Source organism: Electrophorus electricus, chromosome 3 (assembly GCF_013358815.1).
Source record: "Electrophorus electricus isolate fEleEle1 chromosome 3, fEleEle1.pri, whole genome shotgun sequence".
In the NCBI taxonomy this organism is placed as follows: Eukaryota; Metazoa; Chordata; class Actinopteri; order Gymnotiformes; family Gymnotidae; genus Electrophorus; species Electrophorus electricus.
The window spans coordinates 17,674,159-17,695,560 of NC_049537.1; the positions used below are offsets into that span (position 1 = coordinate 17,674,159).

The 21,402-nt window shown below is 37.2% G+C and overlaps 1 protein-coding gene across 1 annotated transcript in view; it reads right to left on the bottom strand.

The window, feature by feature from the left end:
- si:dkey-174m14.3 (uncharacterized protein LOC563117 homolog) overlaps nucleotides 1-21,402 on the bottom strand; it is a 74,620-nt gene that overhangs the window by 13,974 nt on the left and 39,244 nt on the right. The window contains exons 6-9 of the mRNA XM_027003963.2: nucleotides 10,831-11,035; nucleotides 3,264-3,425; nucleotides 2,264-2,330; nucleotides 17-124 (exon numbers count right to left, since the gene is read on the bottom strand). Of these exons, the coding sequence (XP_026859764.2) occupies nucleotides 17-124; nucleotides 2,264-2,330; nucleotides 3,264-3,425; nucleotides 10,831-10,901 (408 nt within the window). The 5' untranslated portion in view covers nucleotides 10,902-11,035. The remainder of the gene's footprint in view (nucleotides 1-16; nucleotides 125-2,263; nucleotides 2,331-3,263; nucleotides 3,426-10,830; nucleotides 11,036-21,402) is intronic.

Sequence of the window (21,402 nt, forward strand, 5' to 3'; positions counted from 1 at the left end):
TGCCTGCAGCCCTTACATTGTCGTCCTTCAGCTTCTCAATCGTCATCTTGGCTTCCATGAGATGGCTGTTCAGGACCAGGATCTCCCGTCCCAGTGCCCGCTTCTCATCATCATGGTGCTGTGACTGAGAAGGGATGCAGAGAGGCACAAGCTGCGGCACACATCACCATAAGAATTAAGCTTCTCTCTCATTAACTACATTAATGACATAACAGTGCATTCCAACTGCTCTCTCAATACTTGAGTACCTCAAAACATTTTAGTCCAACTGCTCTTAATTACATAATAACCATGTAATCCTTCTGCATGCTCATTAATTTAAATATGACTTAACGATCAGTTGTCCTTTAATGACATCATATCCAGGTAGTCCTGCTGCTTTGATATTAAGTATCAGGGTTATGAACTGCAAAATATTAAAAATGTTTGTTTGATACTAATCTAGAAGTAAACTACTAAATATTAAAATTTTAAATAAAAAAACAATATAAATATGAAAAAAATACTGTTCAAAATCCAATCAAGTTGATTCATCTGTTTTAGATGAGAACATTCTGGATATGATACTGATAATTCCAATGAGCATGTTTGATTGACAGCTTGTTGTCACAGACTAGCAGCATGCTATGCTAATGAAGCAGAGTTGAATATAATGATGCAAGCATGGATTCATTGAATTATACAAGCATAAACGTGACATACCAACCTACCAATGAGGATTTTGCAAATCATTCTGAAGTTACAGCACTAGATATCTTTGAAGAGCTGATGGAACATTAACTTTTTATTTTCTATCAGGATGAAAAGAAATCTATATGCATAGGCACAAATGGCTAGCTTTGTGGATAGTAAGAAACTGACATGACCACTGCAAGATAATATAGCCTTGCATTGACCACCTTTTGTTTTGTTTTTTTAGTTAATGTTACTGTAGCATAATCTAATACCTGTTCTGATATAATTAGAATCAATTCATGATTCTACAAGATTGGTCAGGGTAAAGCTTATGTAAGCTTTGCACAACATTAGAACTGCCCATTTTACATTAAGGTGAGAAATTCTGGCAAAATATATTGGATGTTGGAATGGTATCCAAAGGGACACACTTCATATATCTACACTGCATTCCCAGAAAAGCCAGGTTAACCTTAATAGAAAGAAAACACAAATTAAGATTCCCTGGAAATTAATGTTGTCATCATAACCTTGTGTTTTAGTTGTTCTTATATTAATGACATTAGAGATAAGATCAGAATCTTGCAGCCCATTTATTAATGACATTCACTGTTGAGCAGTGCTAGCTCAGTGGTTAAGGTATTTGACTTATAATTGCCAGTACAAGCCCCACCATTTCCAAGTTACCACTGTTGAGCTCCTAAGCAAGGCCCTTAACCCTTAATTGCTCAAAGTTGTATTTAGCCATGATTGTAAGTCACTTTGGATAAAAGTATTAGCTAAATGCCATAAATGTAAACATTCATAGCATCACAAAAAAATCTAGTGCAGCTGCTATCTTAGTAATGACATTATTAACACGAGAACATGTAATAATGACATTATTAACATTATTAACATGTAGTGAAACTGTCCTCTCATTAATAGCACACATCAAACCATGTAGTAAAGCTACTCTTATATTCACGTTAGTGACATTGTCAACATGTAGTCCATCTCTCTAACACCAATCAATGTAATTTATTAACAGTAGGCTATAGTAGAAAATCAAAATTGTAAATAATAATGTTTATACTGTTGAATATTTTATTCATTTTAAAGGAGCCCACTAATATAAAATATGAGCAGTGAAGTAACCTACTCACAAATTTTAGAGATTGCAAGTGAATTGTTTAATAAAAGAACATGTGGCTGTTATACAATGATCTGTAGCAAGATGGCAAAATCTGTAACAAAATTATGGTCTATTGTATTAATCCTCCTGCCAACACATTCTATGTAATACCATAATAGATGGTACAATACACTCACCATCATCATACTATACTTAACAAAAACAGTGTGAGTATAAGGCATTGAAATTCAAATATCTGTTGTTGTATTTATTTAAAAAAGCACCAAGAGCTAGGCACTCAAGAGGAATTTGCCACAGAAAAATAAAAATCTAGTGGGATATAGGTGATAAACACAGTTGCACATGCAAATGCAAACAGACATGGGCACATAGCATACAACAAAGAAATAAATGTCCAGTAATGCACTCAGAGATGTATGTCTTTTGTCTTGGTTTTGAAAAATCTTTACTCACTGTTCTGTGTATCTTTTCTTCTAGGTCCTGGTTGATTCTCTGCAGTGCTGAATAACTGCTCTGTATTCTGCAGTGGCACACAGAAGACAATAAGACCCTCTCAAACACATCTTAGCTTTGGCTCACTTGTGGAAGCTAATTCCAGTTGGAATAAAAATGAAAATTGTATATATACTAAATTACTGCATAATCTTGTCTCACAAGGAAATATTAGAAAAGAAATATAAATTGTGGTATATTTTTAGCTCCTAGTGTTTATCTGCATACAAGTCTTGCCTAACCTTCAAGTTTGCCTCTATTTTGTCCCTCATATAAGCCCTAGAAATAATTCTACTTCTAAGCTTAATATAATTGTTAAGAAATTAATAATAAAAACCATGTCCTAAGGCTTTTTTTTTGGATGGATAGACTATCTAGGCAGACTCAATATTCTGATAAGAAGGCTTTGAGTATATAATTTCTGAGGTATGTCAGTTTCATTGGATGTATCAAAAGACAAATTCAGCACATTTCTAATTTCCCAACTAAAGTACTTGACATCTAGCAACATTGCCCGTGCTGTGATTTTTACAACCACCTAGTGTTGCAATAGGGAGCTGTTTACCAAATGCTTTTACTCTGTTTGAAACCCTGCTACATTCTCCAGGGATGCTTTATGCAGCTATAAAATCATGTCACCCATGATGTCACTTAAGAGGTAGGTCTGATTTCACAGTGGTGTTTTTGTGTACCCAGTCAATACTGCACTGTCTAAAATAATCTGTGCAGATGGAAGTAACATTTATTAGATATAGTCTAAGGCAAAACTTAATAGCAACGGTAACCTATCTATCAATACTAATTAAAGTCTTAAGAGGTTCAATTGAAGTTGCATCAGAGATGGAATCTCTGCATGAGTACTTGTTTCCAGGAATAGGGTTATGCCCTACTGCTCTGCAGAAATCACCAGCAGCTATAAAACCAGTTAGTGGGAGAAATGGTTGGGCGGAGATACTTTTACCGCCGAAGTTTGTCAGTGAACTTGTCAAGTTCCTCCTGAGCACGACGCAATTCAGTCTCCAGGTACTGCCGGGTGGAGTCAAATTCATTTTCTAGTAGTTCCAGCTTATGAGTGGTATAAGATAGCCGCTTCCGCAGGTCTTCCTTTTGCTCCTGCAATGAGCTGCTCTCCCACACACAAACACACACAGCAAATAAAATCAGTGTATTTGCCAGGTATGTGACACATGCAAGGGATTTGTCTTGGTGAGTGCACATGTAACATACCAAACAAGCTGACACACTGGACTACTTGCAGTAGAATACAGAGAAAAGGAAATACACTGAATTTCTATATATTAAAAATGATAAATTAGAACAGACATGAAAAAAATAATGATGCACATATGAGCAAGGACTGGAGAAATATAAGTGTTAGATACACTATAATATGGTAGTTTATAAAATGGGCATTTGTGCATAGTGTCACAGAACGCTCCCCCCCACGAGTCATGTGGTACGGCTGCCGCATGCAGTGGGAATCATGTCTGTTTGTGGCCACGCCCTCCGTAAGGACACACACCTGCATGGGGTTTATCATTATGTGTTTGTCTGTCTATTTAAACCCCAGATAGTGTGTGCCTCGGTGTGGGTCATTGTGGGTGTAGGTGTTGTTGTAAGTGTTAATGTTTTGTATAATCACTGTTGCTTAGCTTTTGTCATCATTATTAATGTTCACATTGTTAATGTAATAATGCTCACTGTTAATGTTTTGTTTGAGTGCTATCGTTGTCTTGTATGTATTATGTTATGAAATGTCTTTCATAAGTTACTGGGCTTAAAAATTTACTGGGCTATCTGTCATGATGGTAGTATGTGGTGGCAGTGAGAATGTGATCTTTGTTTCTGTTAATTTTGTTTTCACGCTTGTCAATGTTCTGTATGTCCCTGCCTCCTTCAGGTGGTATGTGCTGTCCATTAGTTGTCACACCACCTGGGGGTTATTATGTCATTATGTTGCTCCTTATTTAAGTCTCCTTTTGTTTCCATGTCCCTAAAGGTCATTGTAATGTTATGTTGCTTACTTTTGTTGTAGTTAGTGCACATTTATGTTCATTTTTGTTACTTTTGAGACTCACATTTGCTTCCCTCCCTTTCTTTTTATCTACAGATTCTTTGCCCATGATACTGTCTAACCTTTATTGTTTTAAGGCAGATGGCAGATGGTTGCACAGTTAATGTTTCTCATATTTTTGCAAATAAATTGGATTCTAAAGTTTACTAATTAACACTCTAGTTTCTGGCACCTCAACCTTAGCATAACCTAGTTTTACAACGAGCAATTTACCCTCAGAGCCAGTAAGTCTGCGTCACAACACCATTAAGAGGATTCAATTGTATTTAAGATGCACTTAAAGTTGCAAAGATTTAGGATTTTAGGAACTTTAGGAATACATTTTTTTTTACATCACCTCCGCTTCTGACCATTGGAGTTGTACTAGCTGGGAATATTTCCAACACCTTTTCAAGTTTCTAATGCCTGTTAAGAACTTGTGTGAAACTTCCAATGTAAGAACCATCCTGGTTCAAAATACACAGTCATATCAGAATATTATGGCCATCTAACTAATAGTGGGAATAACCAGCCTTTGCTCTGATGAAACTAGCAAGATGTTGTAGCATGGACTGTATTAGGTGCTGGAAAGTATCCGGAGGCACTCCTGACCATTCCAACTGCAGCACTAAGGTGCTTCAGTTTGTGTGCTTGTGGGTCAGCACGGTGAATTTGCATTGAATTTAATTATAAAAATATTAATACAATCAATAAAGGAAATGTATAACTTTTTGTTTGTAAACACAGGGAAAATGCCTTAGTAAAAATCCCTTCTAGCTGTGTGTGAGCCATTCAAACTATTACTCCTCCAGAGATTTTCTTAAAACTCAGGTGCAATAAAAGTAAGTAGCTTTTACCTGGAAGTCACGGTTTAGAAAAAGTGAACACCTTAAAAGTCCAGAACCTCTCACAAGAAGAACTTGAGTCCTTACATTGTTTAAAGTTTATTAATTTATTTGTTTGTCTTGGTAAGCACTCTGTTTTGTTTATATTTGTCTTATTCTGCTCATTATACACATTCTCAGTTAAGTTGATGTTTAGCAGATTCATGTCATTGACAGAGATGGAATTAGTTCCATCTGGCCAGCATTAATTAGTCCTAATTCGTCAACTAAGTAGTCAGCACCAAGTTACTTTAGAGAAGTGACCGCTCCTACAGGAACATCACAAAGGCCTATTAGATCTACTGTGGAATATAGCAGTTGCAAACAAAATTGGCTTGTGGTGGAGCTTGAGTCCCTCACCACCTCTTTTGGATGTGTACAGGGTCATCATGGTGCATTTGAAGCTACCAGCATCACATGCCAGCTCCCAGAGCCCCTAAAGATCCAATATTATCTAATTCAAGATAATTTTGACTTGAACTCATCCATTAAGTAAGGCCTTAAGGTTGTCTACATGGTCTGTTTTTATGCCAGTTTGCTATCTGTAATCATAACAATAATGTGCACATAGAATTAGTTTAGGGAACACCTGTCCAGTTCAACAATTAGGTGTCCTGTACCCCTTTCCTGGTTTCCTGGAAATCATACCCTGGTTTATCATATCTAAATTCTAAAGCATTTCCCCTAGATTCTGTTGGGGTTTCAGTGGTTGTGGTTATTTAACCTTATTGGCTGGTTTCATTGTTTTATTGTTTTTATGCTTATAGCTTATATGAATATAGCTTTCATGTGTTATTTCCATATACCTGAGTCATATCTGTTTATCTCTCATTTACTGTATTAATGTTTTTTATAAATAAGAACATAAACCTCAAACTATAACACTTGTGACCATGTAAAAAATACAACAGAAGTCATGTAATAGACATTTTCATGACTTTTCACATGACAGTTCAGTGTTCAGTTAACTGATGGCTTTCTAAGTCATTTTACAAAGAGGAAAATGTCTCAACTTTAAAGCTCATTAAAACCTGTCAAATGGACAAATATGTAAATGAAGATCAAGATGAAGCTGATCATCCAAGCTGAAGTCAGACATTAAAAGGTCCCAGGCAGGAAAAGCTCCATAAATACAGTGATGAATATTTAAATTTGGCTTTACTTGCACAGTATAACTAACTCCTCAATGAATTGGCAGTTAAAATTAAGTTATGATTAACTGGGGCACCTCCCTATTTTAGGGGAAAATAATTATTACTTCTAATTAAAAATTAATTAATTAATATTAGTTCAGTCTTGGCTCATAAAATTAGGAAGTTCTATAATGTAATTTCTAAAAACTCATTGACACATTCACCAAGAGATTAGAAACATCACCCACAAATCATAAGATGTAAAACTAACAGGATGTGTATTGATATGTCTGTACAGATTTCAGTATGTAAAACACAGGTTTTATTTTTGCTATTGCTGCAAAAAAAACCAAAATGTTTTACTGCCAACTAGTGGGTAATATGAGAGCAACTTTTTTTCCAGAAAAAAAATTATATTGCGATGCAGCAAGTACTTCTAGTACAATTAAACATTATCTAACAAACATTACCTTCAACTTAAACTTACTTCTGGCTTTAAAAAACTGTTATGCAACTGGAACTGTTTTTCTACCTTCGCTACTTTCTTCACCATTCTTCAATGAGTTTTTTTTGGTTTAAGCATTTGTCTACATGGAGTTTTGTGAGGTTGGCTTGGCAACCCCACCTCTGGAAAGCTGGTTATTGGTTGCTCAATTGTTTGCTTTTGTAATGGGCCAGGCAAAATTTAGACACTTGTGGATAAAAGACAGGGTTTTATTGCAGTTCCACATAATGGAAAAATGAGGTTGCAACAAAATGGGCCAGGTAGAGAGAGTAGCCTGGTAAAACAGTCCGTGTCAAAACCAGAAAGACAATCCACAAATCCAGGCAAAAATCAGTAATGAGAAACTGTAAATCTTAGGTACAATACACATGGTTTTCTTTATTTTAATTTATAGATGATTCTCGGTGGATTCTATGTATTCCTGTATCCACTAAATTATTTTCCCTAAAAGGTGAACACAAAGGCTATTAATATTCATGAAGTAGGCAGACCATTTTCTTAAGACATATCTGAAACACTGAACCCCATCTTCAGTCTGGTCCAAGGTGCAAGCTGCAAAAAACTACTGAAACAAAAAAAGGGGGGGTTGTCACGGACTGCTCCTCCCCCATAGTCACGTGGTACAGCCCACTGCATGCAGGGGGATTCACAAATGTACTGTGTCTTTGTTTTTGTAATCACGCCCCTGAGATTGCACACACATGTATAGGGTATAATGTTAATGTCTTGTGTGTCAATTTAAACCCCTATCCATGTGTGCTCCCTTTATTGGTCATTGTCACTACATATGTGTTACTGTCCATCTTTGTAACCGTAATGTTGGTTTGTGTATGTCACGAGTTACTGTGTATGTGTTAAGTGTAGAGTCACGATTACCGTAAATGTTGTATATGAGTGCCAATGTTGTGGTCTATGTTGTATGTAAATAAACGTGTTTCACCAACGAGGAAGTCTGTGCATCCTGCCCCATGCCCTGTGGCACTTGGGCCAGCAAACGTTACAGAATGACCAACCACCAGAGGACGCTTACTTCCCCGTCACATAACAGACTTCCTAGTGGACAGTGCTTAGGCACAACCTAACCCCCAGCCTAGATCCCAGAAGATTGGGGAGAGTACTGTGACCTAAGATCACAGAACCTCTGGAGGGGGAAAGGAACACCTCATGGAAAATTTTGGGGGGAGCCTAGGGCGATCAAGTCGGCGAGATATACGGCCAAAGACACGAGAGCCCAAGTTCTTCTGCTTCTACAGGCACACCAGGAGGAGGATTGGAAGGGCCCACCCAAAGTCCCTGAGGGGGAGTTCTTCTGGGGCGCTCATAGAGCAGCAGGATAAATGAGGACCGTTAGGGAAGGCTGCACATACAGAACCAGGGCAGATGTGCACCCCCATGTGACTAAAGGGCCCAAGGACACATTTACAGTGACTGCGAGATTAACAGGTGCTGCAGCACAGCACCTTATGTGTTTGTGGATTGACACTATTGTTTATGTGTATTCATGCCTTGTGTTTGTTTTCAGGAGCATCATGTTGTGAGGAGAGTGTCGGACTGACCCAAGAGAGCCAGGCACTCTGCTTTTTTCCCTCACTTGTGGAGGTCTCCCAAGTGGGAGGTTCCTGGTCTGCTTTGTGCTGGGTGGGCACCGGGAAATGCCGTGCGATGTTTGTATGTGTGCACGACGGTTCGCTATCCCGGAAAGGGAAGCGTCGGGAACCACGCCCCTAGGGAGGGGTCATCTTCGAGAAATGCTCCCTCCCCACACTACACATGGAGCATACCGGAATACCATGAGAGAGGCAGGGATGCTGCCTTTTTCCTTCAAGAGAAGTCTCCCCATTTGGCAGTTCCTGACCTGCCTTGTAGTAAGTGGGCCCCCAGGCAGAGCCATGCAGTGTTTATCTGTGTGTGTATGCTTGGCAGCCTGGGATTTGCAGTCCCAAAGGTGGACACTTCGGGAGCCGCGCCCCTTGGGAGGGGGTTCTGTCACAGACTGCTTCTCCCCCATAGTCACATGGTATGGCCCACCTCGTGCAGGGGGATTCACAAATGCATCCTGGGGGCAGTGGTAGCTCACTGGTTAAAGTACTTGACTTGTAATTGGAAGGTTGCCAATTCAAGCCCCACCACTGCCAAGTTGCCAAGTGTATAGGGTTTAATGTTAATGTCTTTTGTGCCTATTTAAACCCCTGTCTGTGTGTTGCCTTTGTTGGTCATTGTCACTATGTATGTGTTACTGTTGATCTTTGTAACCGTAACATTGATTTGTGTATGTCACGAGTTATTGTGTTACTTGTCTAACACTTATGTAGATTCACGATTACCGTAAATGTTGTATACGAGTGCCATCCTTGTCGTCTATATTGTATGTAAATAAACATGTTTCACCGACAAGGAAGTCTGTGCGTATTGCCCTGTGCCCTGCGGCACTGGGGCCAGCAATGTTATGGGGGTTAAGAGGTAAGTCCCCCCCCCCAATGGAACAAAGACTAATTTTTCAGTAACCTGTCACTAAGCAGCTATAAATACTCAAATACAGGTTATCTTAGTTTGTTTTCCCATATTTTGATTTTGATGTTTTTTTTAAATTTATTTTATTATTAACTTACTTATTTCTTATCAGTAGTGTGTATTTGTCAGAATTTGCTCATCATAGCTTATATTGACCAATACACTGCTGTTATCAAACCAGCTCCTGCTTCAGAAAGGCCTGCCTGTGAAGGCCTATATGTCTCTCATTCGTGCCAGCTCTGAAGACCCAATCCCTGATCCAAGAATCCTTTTCCTGGATCAGGTTGAACTCTGGCATCTGAGTTTGTCTTCAAGGTAAGTTCTCTCTCTCACTCCAAAAAAAAAGGGGGGGGGGAGATTAAACAAATAACAGGGACAAGAGGGAATTAATACATTCCCTGACTGTCCAATTAAAATCCCCAAATCATTGACCCACTCCAGAGAGTTGTGAATAACTGGTGAGGCAATACAAGCCTGCTCTCTAATGAGGGTTATACAGTAGGCTTCCCAGTGGACATAAGGATCGAGATGTTTGAAAAGGGGCTAGCTCAGTAGTTAAGGTACTTGACTTGTAATTGGGTGGTTACTGGTTCAAGTTCCACCACTGCCAAGTTGCCACTGTTGGGCCCTTGAATAAGGCCCTTAGTTTCTCAATTGTAAGTTGCTTTAGATAAAAGTGTCAGCTAAATGCTGTAAGTGAAAGTACTGATGAATAGTAATAATTCACTCTGGCCTGGACCTTTTATGAGATTTGTATTTCTGAAGATGAGTAAAAATGCATCTTATACTAGCTATTTTCTGTTTTGATTATAGATCTAGATTAAGTGGCAAAAATAGTATTTTTGCACCTGCCATGCACATTACTGTTGCTGTGCTGCATTCCAACTGCCTGATGTAAAACATTACATTATTTTACATAGCATAATATCACCTATGACATGATTTGCTTAAGGCACTCTCTATTTAAAAAACTTTAACCAAGCTTCAGCTACATTTTTGTAGACTAGGCTAAATTATAGCTACATTTTGAAGTAGGTAGGCGAACACTAACTGTGCTATAGAAAAATCTCTTTACAAAAATAATAAGCAAATTACAACTTTGTTTTTCAGTGATTGCATATTGATATAGTGTTTTTTAACAAGTGCAAACATCAGCATAAAACTGCTAGTGTTCAACCAATACTACTTTTAAGACATTTGCATGCGTTACACTTGTTGAATGGAGTGGGAAAGAAATGATTTTTGAGACATAACAATCATCAAAGTTCTGACAATTTAAAGATCCATTCCTTGCTCTAGTTAAAATTATACCCATCCTTATTCAACTCCCTCCCCAGACTACCCACTTTGTATTATTTACAGGCATAATCACACAATGCACAAGCAACACTGGTTGATGACATGATTCTGGTAGGGAAAGCCATGATTTATTTCCCTCTTACCTCTTTTTCTGATGTTTACCACCATTCCGAGAGGTTTTTGGGGCCGTTTTGCCGATATATATCTTTTTCATGGTTTACTTCTGAATACCAGCTCTCATTAAGGTTTTAAAGAGGTTTTCCCTCTTTAAAATTTGTTCCTTATTTACTGTTGACTGTTTATGTTTTCCCAGATGTTCTTGGAGGCCACAGGTTACCCCTGCAACTCCTGTCGACAGAGAAAAGATTTGCAAAATGACAAGTAAAATGAAACAATCCCTGCCCTAATCAATTAACCAACCAACCAATCAGTGTAGCTTTATTTATATAGCACCTTTCAAACAAGTTAATTGCAATTCAAAGTAATCAAATTGCTTTGCAAGCAACTGACAAAAATGTTAGATGATAAAATGGATTTTGAGACTAATACACATACAATTGAATCAGACAACAATAAAAATAAGATAAAGGATAGGTAATACAGCAAATAGAATTAACCAAAAAATGAAATTATTATTTCCTAAGAATACATTATATAGCAGAACAATAATGTTATATAAAATAACTATGAATGAAAGTAAAATTAATCAACAGTAATGTTGTAATGTTGAACGGTAAGGAGGCGGATGCATATGAGGAGAAGGTCGAGATTTATTAAGAGCAAATCCAGAATCGTAGTTGTTATAGCAATCCAGGGTCATAGAGCCAACACAGAGAGTACAGGGATACATTACAAAAAAACAAAAACACACGAAGGCAAACAGGGGAAGCAGGCTATAACAGAGGCTTGGAAACACGAAGACTAGGATAACAAAACAGGCTAGCATAAACAAAGGCTTTGAAACACAGACGAGCTTTCAGACTTCCACCAAACACATAAATGCAATTAAGTAAACATTTAAAGTAAAAATGCAATTAAGTAAACATTTTAAGTAAAAATGCAATTAAGTAAACATTCAAACAATGAACAGCCAAGACCAAGGGAAAAAGGAAGGGTTTAAATACATTAAGTAAATGCAGGACAGGTGTGGAAAATCAAAAAAGAAGCGGAGAAAATGAAACAATGGCATGCAACTAAAATACACAAGACAGGGAAAACATAGCACATGGAATCTGGGAGGGACTAATCATGGCAAAAATGTTAAACAAAAATAGAATAAAATATCAACAATAACAACAAAATATTGCTCTAACTACTAGAAATGACTTTAGGAGTAAATGTGTAAGCATGAACTGCAGCAGTCAGTGGACCTGAAGCGGTCATACTTACTGATGTCTAAATGTACTGTTCGTGTACAACAAAAAGAAACTTACAAAGTTATTAGGACAAACCATTAGAAATATTAGTATTTGTTCAAATCACTTTTTTGGGATATAATGGTGGCCAAAATCATTGACCCAAACAAGAAAATAGAACAGAAATCTCACTCTTATACCAGGAATGTACCTATTCCATGTTAATACCTGCAGCAGGGCATTTGTGTTGCTCTGCAGCTTCCTCAGAGGGTACAAACAATTACATGGCTGTAGGTGCCGTATACAATTCTACTATGAAGCACAGAATATTCCAATGCCAAGTAAAGTATTAAAAATGGAGTATTGTTTAAAAAAACAAAACCAACAAAACATGCAATCTCTCTCACACACTGCACAACACTGACTGCCAGCAAGCTAATGAAATTGCTATAATTTATCAAGCATTCTGAGCAGTTAATGTTTGTCTGCACAACACCTTGATAGCTAACATTTAATCACATTTAGATGTTAGCCTGCGAGTTAGTTTTACAAGAATCATAAAATGGTGTATGCTTCAGGTAGTGCACATAAAACATACTGAGAAAGGGCATAGTTCTCTAAAGATATGCTCCAACTACTGGTTACTTTGAATGAAATGGGCAAAGTGGAGAATGGCAATCCCCCCTCCCCATCCTCTTGTCCACACTCCCACCTCTAAACAACCTTCAACAGCCATCCTGCATGAACCAGGCCCAAACACACAATCGCTCCCTCATGTCTGGACTTTCCTACTTTATCAGCTCCCCAAATCTTCTTGGTAAGAGAGGTTTAGGACTTCTAGAAGGACACATGGTCATAACTTTATCTACGTATGGACGCATGGTCCAAACTTCTACATGATCCAAACAAGGACATATGGCTAAGGAACCTTGTTTGACCTCTATTATTGGATTTAGTGACCACTTGGAATGTAAGGATATAATCTACATTTTAATCTCCAACTGCACCCACGCCATAATTAAATAAATCACTTGAAAGCATCAAATATATCTTAAAATATATATATAAACTCCATCTATCAATAACAAAAAAATTCATACTGATTTTCAGCCATCTATGTGCAACCGTTGGCCAATCCAAATAATTTACCTGTGCTTTTAAATGGCCTTTTAAAACATGCTTCCGCTATAAGATAACTTCAGATTGTCATAGAAAATTCAATTACCATCAAAGTAACTGTGTGACATGTTTAAACAGTTTATAGAATGTTAGTAAAGTTCTTTATTTGCTTGCTTATATCTTTGTACAAAAACACGAGTTCATTCCTTCATAACCTAACACAAAATATGCAAGCCTTCAGTTACCACAAAATGCATGTTAATCAAATAGCAGTGTTCCTGAATAGACAGCTAAGACCCTCCTTTCTCAGTTTCCGTGGTTGTTATTGGGCCATAAAGAGCTATTTTCTTCCAGTGAGGCTCATTCACACCTACCAAGGTGCTAGGCGGGAAGGGGAGGGGGTGCTATCAAATTACTTCACAAGTGTTTTCCAGGCGCAAGCAGAGTGATTGGCAGCTGTTTTCACAAATAGAGGACAAATAGACAAAAATGTAGACACCTTGCTTTCCTTATTTGGTCAAGCACTGTGTGAGCTACAGCCATGCGCACAGCAAAAAATTGCTTTTGCACTGTAATCAGATAAACTGTAGTGCATGCATGCGACACTGTTTTGTGAAACTGATGCAGTCATGGATATTGCTTTTAGTGAATAATTTGATTGACAATACTTTTGGATATCTTGGAAAGGAAGAGGCTTATTTTAGCTGAAGTTTATGTGGAGTTGTTTGTGTGCAGTTATGAGCTGGAGATGGTTTAGTGGCTTCTAGCATGCACTAGCTATGATGTTTGCATCACAAATCATTAGATTTACATTTATGACATTTATCAGGCACTTTTATCCAAAATGACTTACAATTATCACAGTTTACAACTTGAGCGTTAAGGGCTTTGCTCAGGGGCCCAACAGTGGAAACTTGGTGGGACTTGTGGTGGGACTTGAACTGGGAACCTTCCAATTACAGGTCATATACCTTAAACATTCACTGCTGGAAAAAATGTGTAATTCTACTACAAATTGTAAGGATAAATGAGAGAGTATATTTCTTGATTTATTTTTTTACAGTATTACAGCATTTACAGTTTTACAGTATTTTCCCCAAGGTCACCCTTTAGCCTAATAGCAATGAAGCTAATAGCAATAAAGCTAATATTGTTTATCCTTTAATAATGAAGCTAAAATGAATTTATATTTGTCTTTTAGTAAGTTACTGAACATTGTTGTGATGTTTTAGCAAAACAAATCTTGTACTCTATATACTCTATACTCTTGCAATGTATATTGACTGATGATTGTATGCATTTGTAGAGGTTTTTGGGCAATTTGGAGATGTTTAGGACAGCTAGTGGAAAATACTGTGTAACTACTGAGTAATTTCATGTATATACTCAAAATTGTTCAATTGTGAATGAGGAAATGTATAGCATGACTGAAAATTAATCTCCAACATCCAAATACACATTATAAACCCCCAAAATAAAAGGCGCTTTTTGTTTTTAAAATATTTTCTCCTATATCACATGAGCTCAAATGGAACCTAAATGATGGAAAATATGCCTGGATGTGAATTAATGTCTTGGACCGAGTGTCTACTTCAGTTCCAATCCTGAATGATCATTGTGCTATGTGTATTATTTCAGATAACTAGTGTTAAAGTGAATATGTACAAATCATTCAAAAATAAGCAGGTTAATTAACCCTTGAAGGCACCTACAAGGTGCCTTTAGGGGTTAATTAAACTGTTCACAAAAGAGAACACTTACTGCTTAATGGTCTTTTTATTCTGTGAATTCACAGCACCCCTAAGTGACTGCATTCACGCATATATGGATCACCTTATTGGAAGTAGTGTTGTGAATAACAACTTGAATTGTACTTAGTCATGAACAAGATCCAACTAATCACCCTGGCATCTTTAGGATCCTTCTTTCTCTAACACCAACATATGCTATTTACTTTAATGTTTAAAGTAATGCCTTCATGTAATCTAAGCCTAGGGGGAGAGAAATCATGAATATTCATAATTTCCAGCCGCAGGCTAGTGAGGCAACCTATTCTTTGGGATGCCCCTAGAATCTTGGGGATATATGTACCCAGATGGAGAAAGAGAAAGTAGTTGGAATAGAAAAAAAAGGAAGAAGAAGCTTCAAGTCTAGAACCTCTTGTGAGATGAAACAGTTAGAAACACTTAGAAATGTGCCTGTATGTCATCCTATTAGTTCACTTTAGTTTGTTAAACTGTTTTTTACTGACCCCTATGTCATCATTCTAAAGTAAGTTTGTTTCATTGTTGAGAGAATTAGGATTAGTTCTGTTTGGCTGACTTTAATAGTGCGGCGGAAAAGACACATGGGTACACTCCAAGTGGGAGTCAAAAGGGAAAAGGTGTTTATTGACTCCTAGTGCTCTAGTGCAAAAGAAAAAACATACCAAATTTAAAAAGAAAAATCCAGCAATTATAAAATCTCCCTAAAAAACTTCAAAATCTTCAAAAAGCATGCCCTCTTGAATTTTCACTCTGAATCTTATATAGGGAAAAACATTAAATTAGGTGACATCGCGTCTTTCGGCGGGAAAATTCCCCATAAAAGTCCCCCTCAACACAGTCTATGGTTTATTTTCCCTCCAAAACAACATGGAAGCCTCCACAAAAATAATCACAGGTAAATTCATTTTTATCTACTTTTGTTTTACCTAAATATACAAACATTCCTGGCCAGATAAACATGAAACCTAAACTCTAGAAACATATTATAAGAACAATATTTAATTTATCCTACTTACAATAAATTTATCTTCCCCTGCAGGTCCTCACTAAATAGTACTTTTTCCATGCATGTTAATCACGTCACTCAATAAATCACATCAATAAAGTTTGATCAAACAATTTGTGTGTTAATTTGCATGCACACATATATAAATATATCCATACATAGCATATGTGCATCTCTAATAAAGAGTCCATATGAACACATTGTGGTGGAGGGTAGCTCCATCACACTGACAGTAATTAACTTTAATTAACTTCAAATCCCAGGCTATAGTAGCCTACGTCAATGGCCATTCAGATAACTATACACCTGAAAGCATCTTCGGGACACCTTTAAATGCCTTGTGGACTTTTGCAAAGTTCAACGCAATCCACAAGAATCGATCTGGCTTGTTTCATTGTCTTTTTCAACACCTTGGGACAGAAAAGCTGGGTTGCCGACAGAGTGAAGATTTTGGAATTATGCATGACAAATTACACATGTTTCATCCGAACTTCCAATACACAGAATTATTCCCTCCCCTAGCATGGCCGGGTGGATAACTGGTCTTCCATCATCCAGGAGTAGGCCTTTCTCCTTCATTCACAAGCTAACCTCTGGGAGCCAGCCATGACCCGTCATCCCCATAGATAACTTGTAGACAGAATAATATTTTTCCCATTTTAGTTCAGACAGTAGCCTCAAAGCTAACTTTCCCTGTCATGATGCCCTTGGAAGATTCTTCCCCTTTAATGGATGTTCCTTACAACAGTTTATGTTGAAGGTTTTTTTTTATTAGCATTTCGCTTGGGAAGATTGAGAGTTTGGGTTTATCCAATTAATTTATGTTAATTTTCCATACTTGTTAGTTAGGTTCTTAGGTTTTCTCCATTCTCAAATATTGGTTTTCCCTCAGGCCACTAATGTGCTAGCTAATTTTGCATATCTGAACCAAGTTTTTTTATTCCTCACCAACTATACATTATGATGTTTCATCAATAAACTTCACATGAATTATTTATTTATTTATTTATTCATTGTGGAAAGTATGTTTTTGTCATGGAACGCTCGCCTCTCGTGAGTCATGTGGTTTGGCCCGCCATGTTTAGTGGGAGGATCTTCATTTGTGGCCACGCCTGCACACACGTGCACCTTGCTTTGTCTTTGTGTATTTAAACCCGCATCAGAGTGTGCAGCGTTGTTGGTCATTGTTGATGTGGTGTGTTTAGGTGTTAGCATCTAAATGTAACATAGATAGCTATGTCTGTCTAGTTTGTGTTAATGTTAAAAATTGTTAGTATTAAGTGTGTCTGTGTTCATTGTTTGTGTTTCATGTGAGTGCCACTTTAGTCTCTATGTTTTGTGTAAATAAAAGTTTGTCCATGTCCAGAGAGTCTGTGCATCCTGCTCCATGGCCTTCGGCACTCGGGTCAACTCGTTACAGTTTTAACCAAAGGTCACTGCAAATGGTTTGAATTCTAGTTTCAAAATGAGACTGATACAGTGTTAATTAACCTAGTACACCATTGTTAATCATTTATAGATTGAAACATAATTTGCTACATTGGTTATGGTCTGAACCAGTTAGGTTCACTTTGCCTCCAAGGCAGAGCTGCCTTCGGGACAGTTTTGCATTTGCTTTTGCACATGAACTGTAAATACAAAGACCATAAAATTATAACACACTACATAAAAACAGGCAAAAATAAATGAGTTTTAAGTGTACTTAAAAGTATTCATTAAAGATTCTCTCACATCCACTGGAACGTTGTTCTAGCAGCTGGCAGTGAAATGCCTGACAGTAGCAACATCAATTTTTTTTTTCCTTTTGTGGAACAGAGGATCTGAGAAACCTGGTTCATAAACCAACAGCATTTCTAAGAGGGGATGTAAGGGGATATAGTTCCTTCTAAACTAATAAAAGATTTTTAAAATCAATGCGAAAACAGGTAACTAGTTTAAAGACTTTAAAATAGGTGTATGTGCACTTTCCTTTTAGTCTTAGTAAGTACTTGTGTCAGAGAAATTGTGTTAAATAAACTAGCTGATTCATTGTACTTTTGGTAAACCAGAAAGGAGAGCATTACAGTAATCTAGTCTGCCAGTTATCTAAGCATGCACAATTCTATCTGTGTTGCTCAAAGTGAGAAATGGCCTCTTTGATAAAATGTTGTTTTTGTTACACCCCACACATAAGCCATAATTATAAATAAAAGTCAAAAATTACTAGATTCCATACTTCTTGCTTGAGTTAAATTCTATTGTATTTAGGTTTGTGGTCAATTTCTCTCCCTGAGTCTTTCAAATTAATACTTAATTATTAACATTTAACCTGGCTGATCTGTAAAAAAAAAATTGGGATATCCAGGCAAAAAAATAGATTTAACAAGTATGTCAGTTGGCCTGATCCCATCAGGAGACATGGCCATATAGAGCTGACCGTCATCAGCATAGCTGTGGAAAGAGATGTCATGCCTCCTGATGACACTGCCCAGGGATAGCACAAATTGAAAAGTAACAGTCCTAAAATGGATCTTTATGGTACCCCACAGGTAACCTGATACTGATTGAAACAGTGGTCATATATAGATATAAACATTTTTACCTGCTAAGATATGAGGTAATCCAGTTAATAACAGTTTCAAATAGGCCAACATCTTCACTTGTATATAATATAGCACAAGTGAGAGCCAATTTCTTTCTGCAAGATGATAAGAAATTGGTGCATGCTTTTTTCTCAACTACTTATTTGTTTGGCCAATTTATAGGTCTATGTTTCGAGTTGAGATCATTGGTTTTATGAAATCAAAAGTGAGAGGTGATAGTCATAGTCATAGTCATAGTACAATACATTGCAATATACTTTGGATGAGCACCAGAGAATCTCTGTGGTTGGGATGCAGTACATTTAAAGAGCACAGGGGCAGCACCCCAAAAAGATCAAGAGTCTATCAGTTATAGACAAAAGATCAGTTGTCTATAAAAATTATCTTAAATTTGTCACATGCAATTTTAGCCATCAATGTAAGAACAGAAGAATGAATTATTCTGTGTCCTTTGTAAGTTGGTAGGGGTCATGACATTGCAGTGTTTTTCCAGCCTCTTTTGAAAGGGTGGTAAGAAAAGTTTTAAAATGTTTTTTTTGAAGTTGCAGACTTGTGGTGAGAAGTATCATTGCTGCTGACATGTGACAACACAGTACTCATGTTGGCATGTTTTTAAAGCACAGCGGAAACTATAATAATAATAATAAGAAGAAGAAGAAGAAGAAGAAGAAGAAGAAGAAGAAGAAGAAGAAGAAGAAGAAGAAGAAGAAGAATTAATTTATATAGCACCTTTCTCAAACTCATGTCATTCCTAGATCCCCCAGTCAGCTAGTCTTAAAGTTAAACATTCAAATATAAAATAAAGATGCAGACTTCAGAATTAGTAGAAGAGAAAGGCTGGTCCTGTCCTTTATTGCAGGTTAACGTTAACAAGCATTATTGAGGCACCCTCTGCAGAATGTCTAACAATCAAACAAAGAACCCAAATTTCTATACATTTGTCAGAAGTGATCATATATTTACCCCATCTTTTTTACATAGTAGTGTTTGCATTTGCCACTATTACATCCAAACCATATATTAGTCAACATATGCAAACTGATATTCAACACCCACACAGTTGGGTGTTTTCCAAGAAAAGACTTCTCTTAAACTTGTCCTAATGAAGTGTTTTTCTATACAATCCTGAGCCTGGTGGAGAGATCATATATCTTACCATGAGGTCCAGCAAAGTCTACCCAGGATCCTTTGCTGAAGCCTGCAGAGGCCTCTACAAAGACCTATGTCCTGTACGCAAATCATTCTGAAAGGACCCAGAACTCCCTTATGTTTTATGTTATTAATATGTCTAATGCAATGTTAGGCCTCTTTTCCCTTTAAACATCCTTTTTATTACCACACTCAAGGTCACTTTACAATAACAATACAGATGGAGAGAGAAAGAACAAAAAACACATTAATTAGCAGATTTAACACATTAATTAACTATTAACAGACAAATGGTGATGAAAAATATTGAGAAAGGTATGTTTTAAGTTTCCTATTTTTAAGGGATTTGGAAGAGGAAAGTGAAGACCGAAGTGTATGGATGGGGCAGTATGAATGCAGGAGTTCAGCCAGGTAGGGAGGTGCAAGACCATGCAGAGCTTTGTATGTAAGGAGTTTATACTGAATGCGTTCAGGGATAGGGAGCCATGATGGTTCTTGGGAAAAAATGGGCTGCTACAGTGGTGCTGTGGGGCACAGCAGAAGCCCCTGAACAAGGGAATCACTGATCAACACATTGGAATCAAGCACTGGTGACTGGGATGGGTGCCGTGGTGGGATGGTGGCCAGATGATGAGTTTGGGCTCAGTACTGTAAAACAGCTTTCCAGCCTTAGTTCCTGAGATGGTAGGGGCAGAGGATTTCCAGTAACACTTAAGTACTTATTAACTTGCCACTAGATAGTAAAGAATTACCATAGAATTATAATAGTTTTTCATTAATCACATTACACTATAATAAATTACTATGTTGGTTCAAGTGTAATTCATTAATAACCAGTCTTTAACTTTTGTGGTAACTACATGCTTAACTACATGTTTAATCCTTAATTAATACTTAAGTACTTACTAACTTAAGAAGAATTAATCAAGCATTAACTTAATAGTTCTCCATAAAGTATCCCTCATTATAATTACTTGTAATATTTTTGAAAGTGGTATAATTTACTAACCAATTACAGACTGTTATAGTAACTACATGTTTATGCTTTTAACTAAGCATAAAGTGATCAAATGTTACCAAGTTTATCAATTACTTTGAATGTTACTGTAACAGTGAGCGGTAAGGAGGCAGACGCATGTGCGGAGAACAGCGAGATTTATTAGGGGCAAATCCAGATTCGTAGTCATTATAGCACTCCAGGGTCATAGAGCCAACACGGAGAGTACGAGAGTACATCATACAGAAAACAAGGGCTAGGGTAAACGAACCAATGGCACAGGAAGGCAAACACAGGAAGCAGGCTATAACAAAGACTAGGGAAAACCTGGGGCTAAGCAAAATGAAGGCTAGGATACACGGAGTACAAACTTACAGGTATACAGAGACGGGTTTTCAAAAACATTCAGACATCAAACTAATCAAACATAATGAACCTAACAACCACAATGAACAAACACACAGATTCAAATAAACAACGAACAGCTAAGACACAGGGAACACAACAGGGTTTAAATACATGAACTTAACAAGACTAGAAACAAGGGTGAGGTGTGGAAAATCAAATGAGGGCAGAGAAAATGAAACTACGGCATGAAACTAAAATACCCAGGGAAAACATGGAACATGGACACTGGGAAGGACTAATCGTCACAGTTACATTCCACACTCCATTTAAATATATTTATTTAAGTATACTATTTTACAAATATATCACACTATTTTACATATATGTTGATTT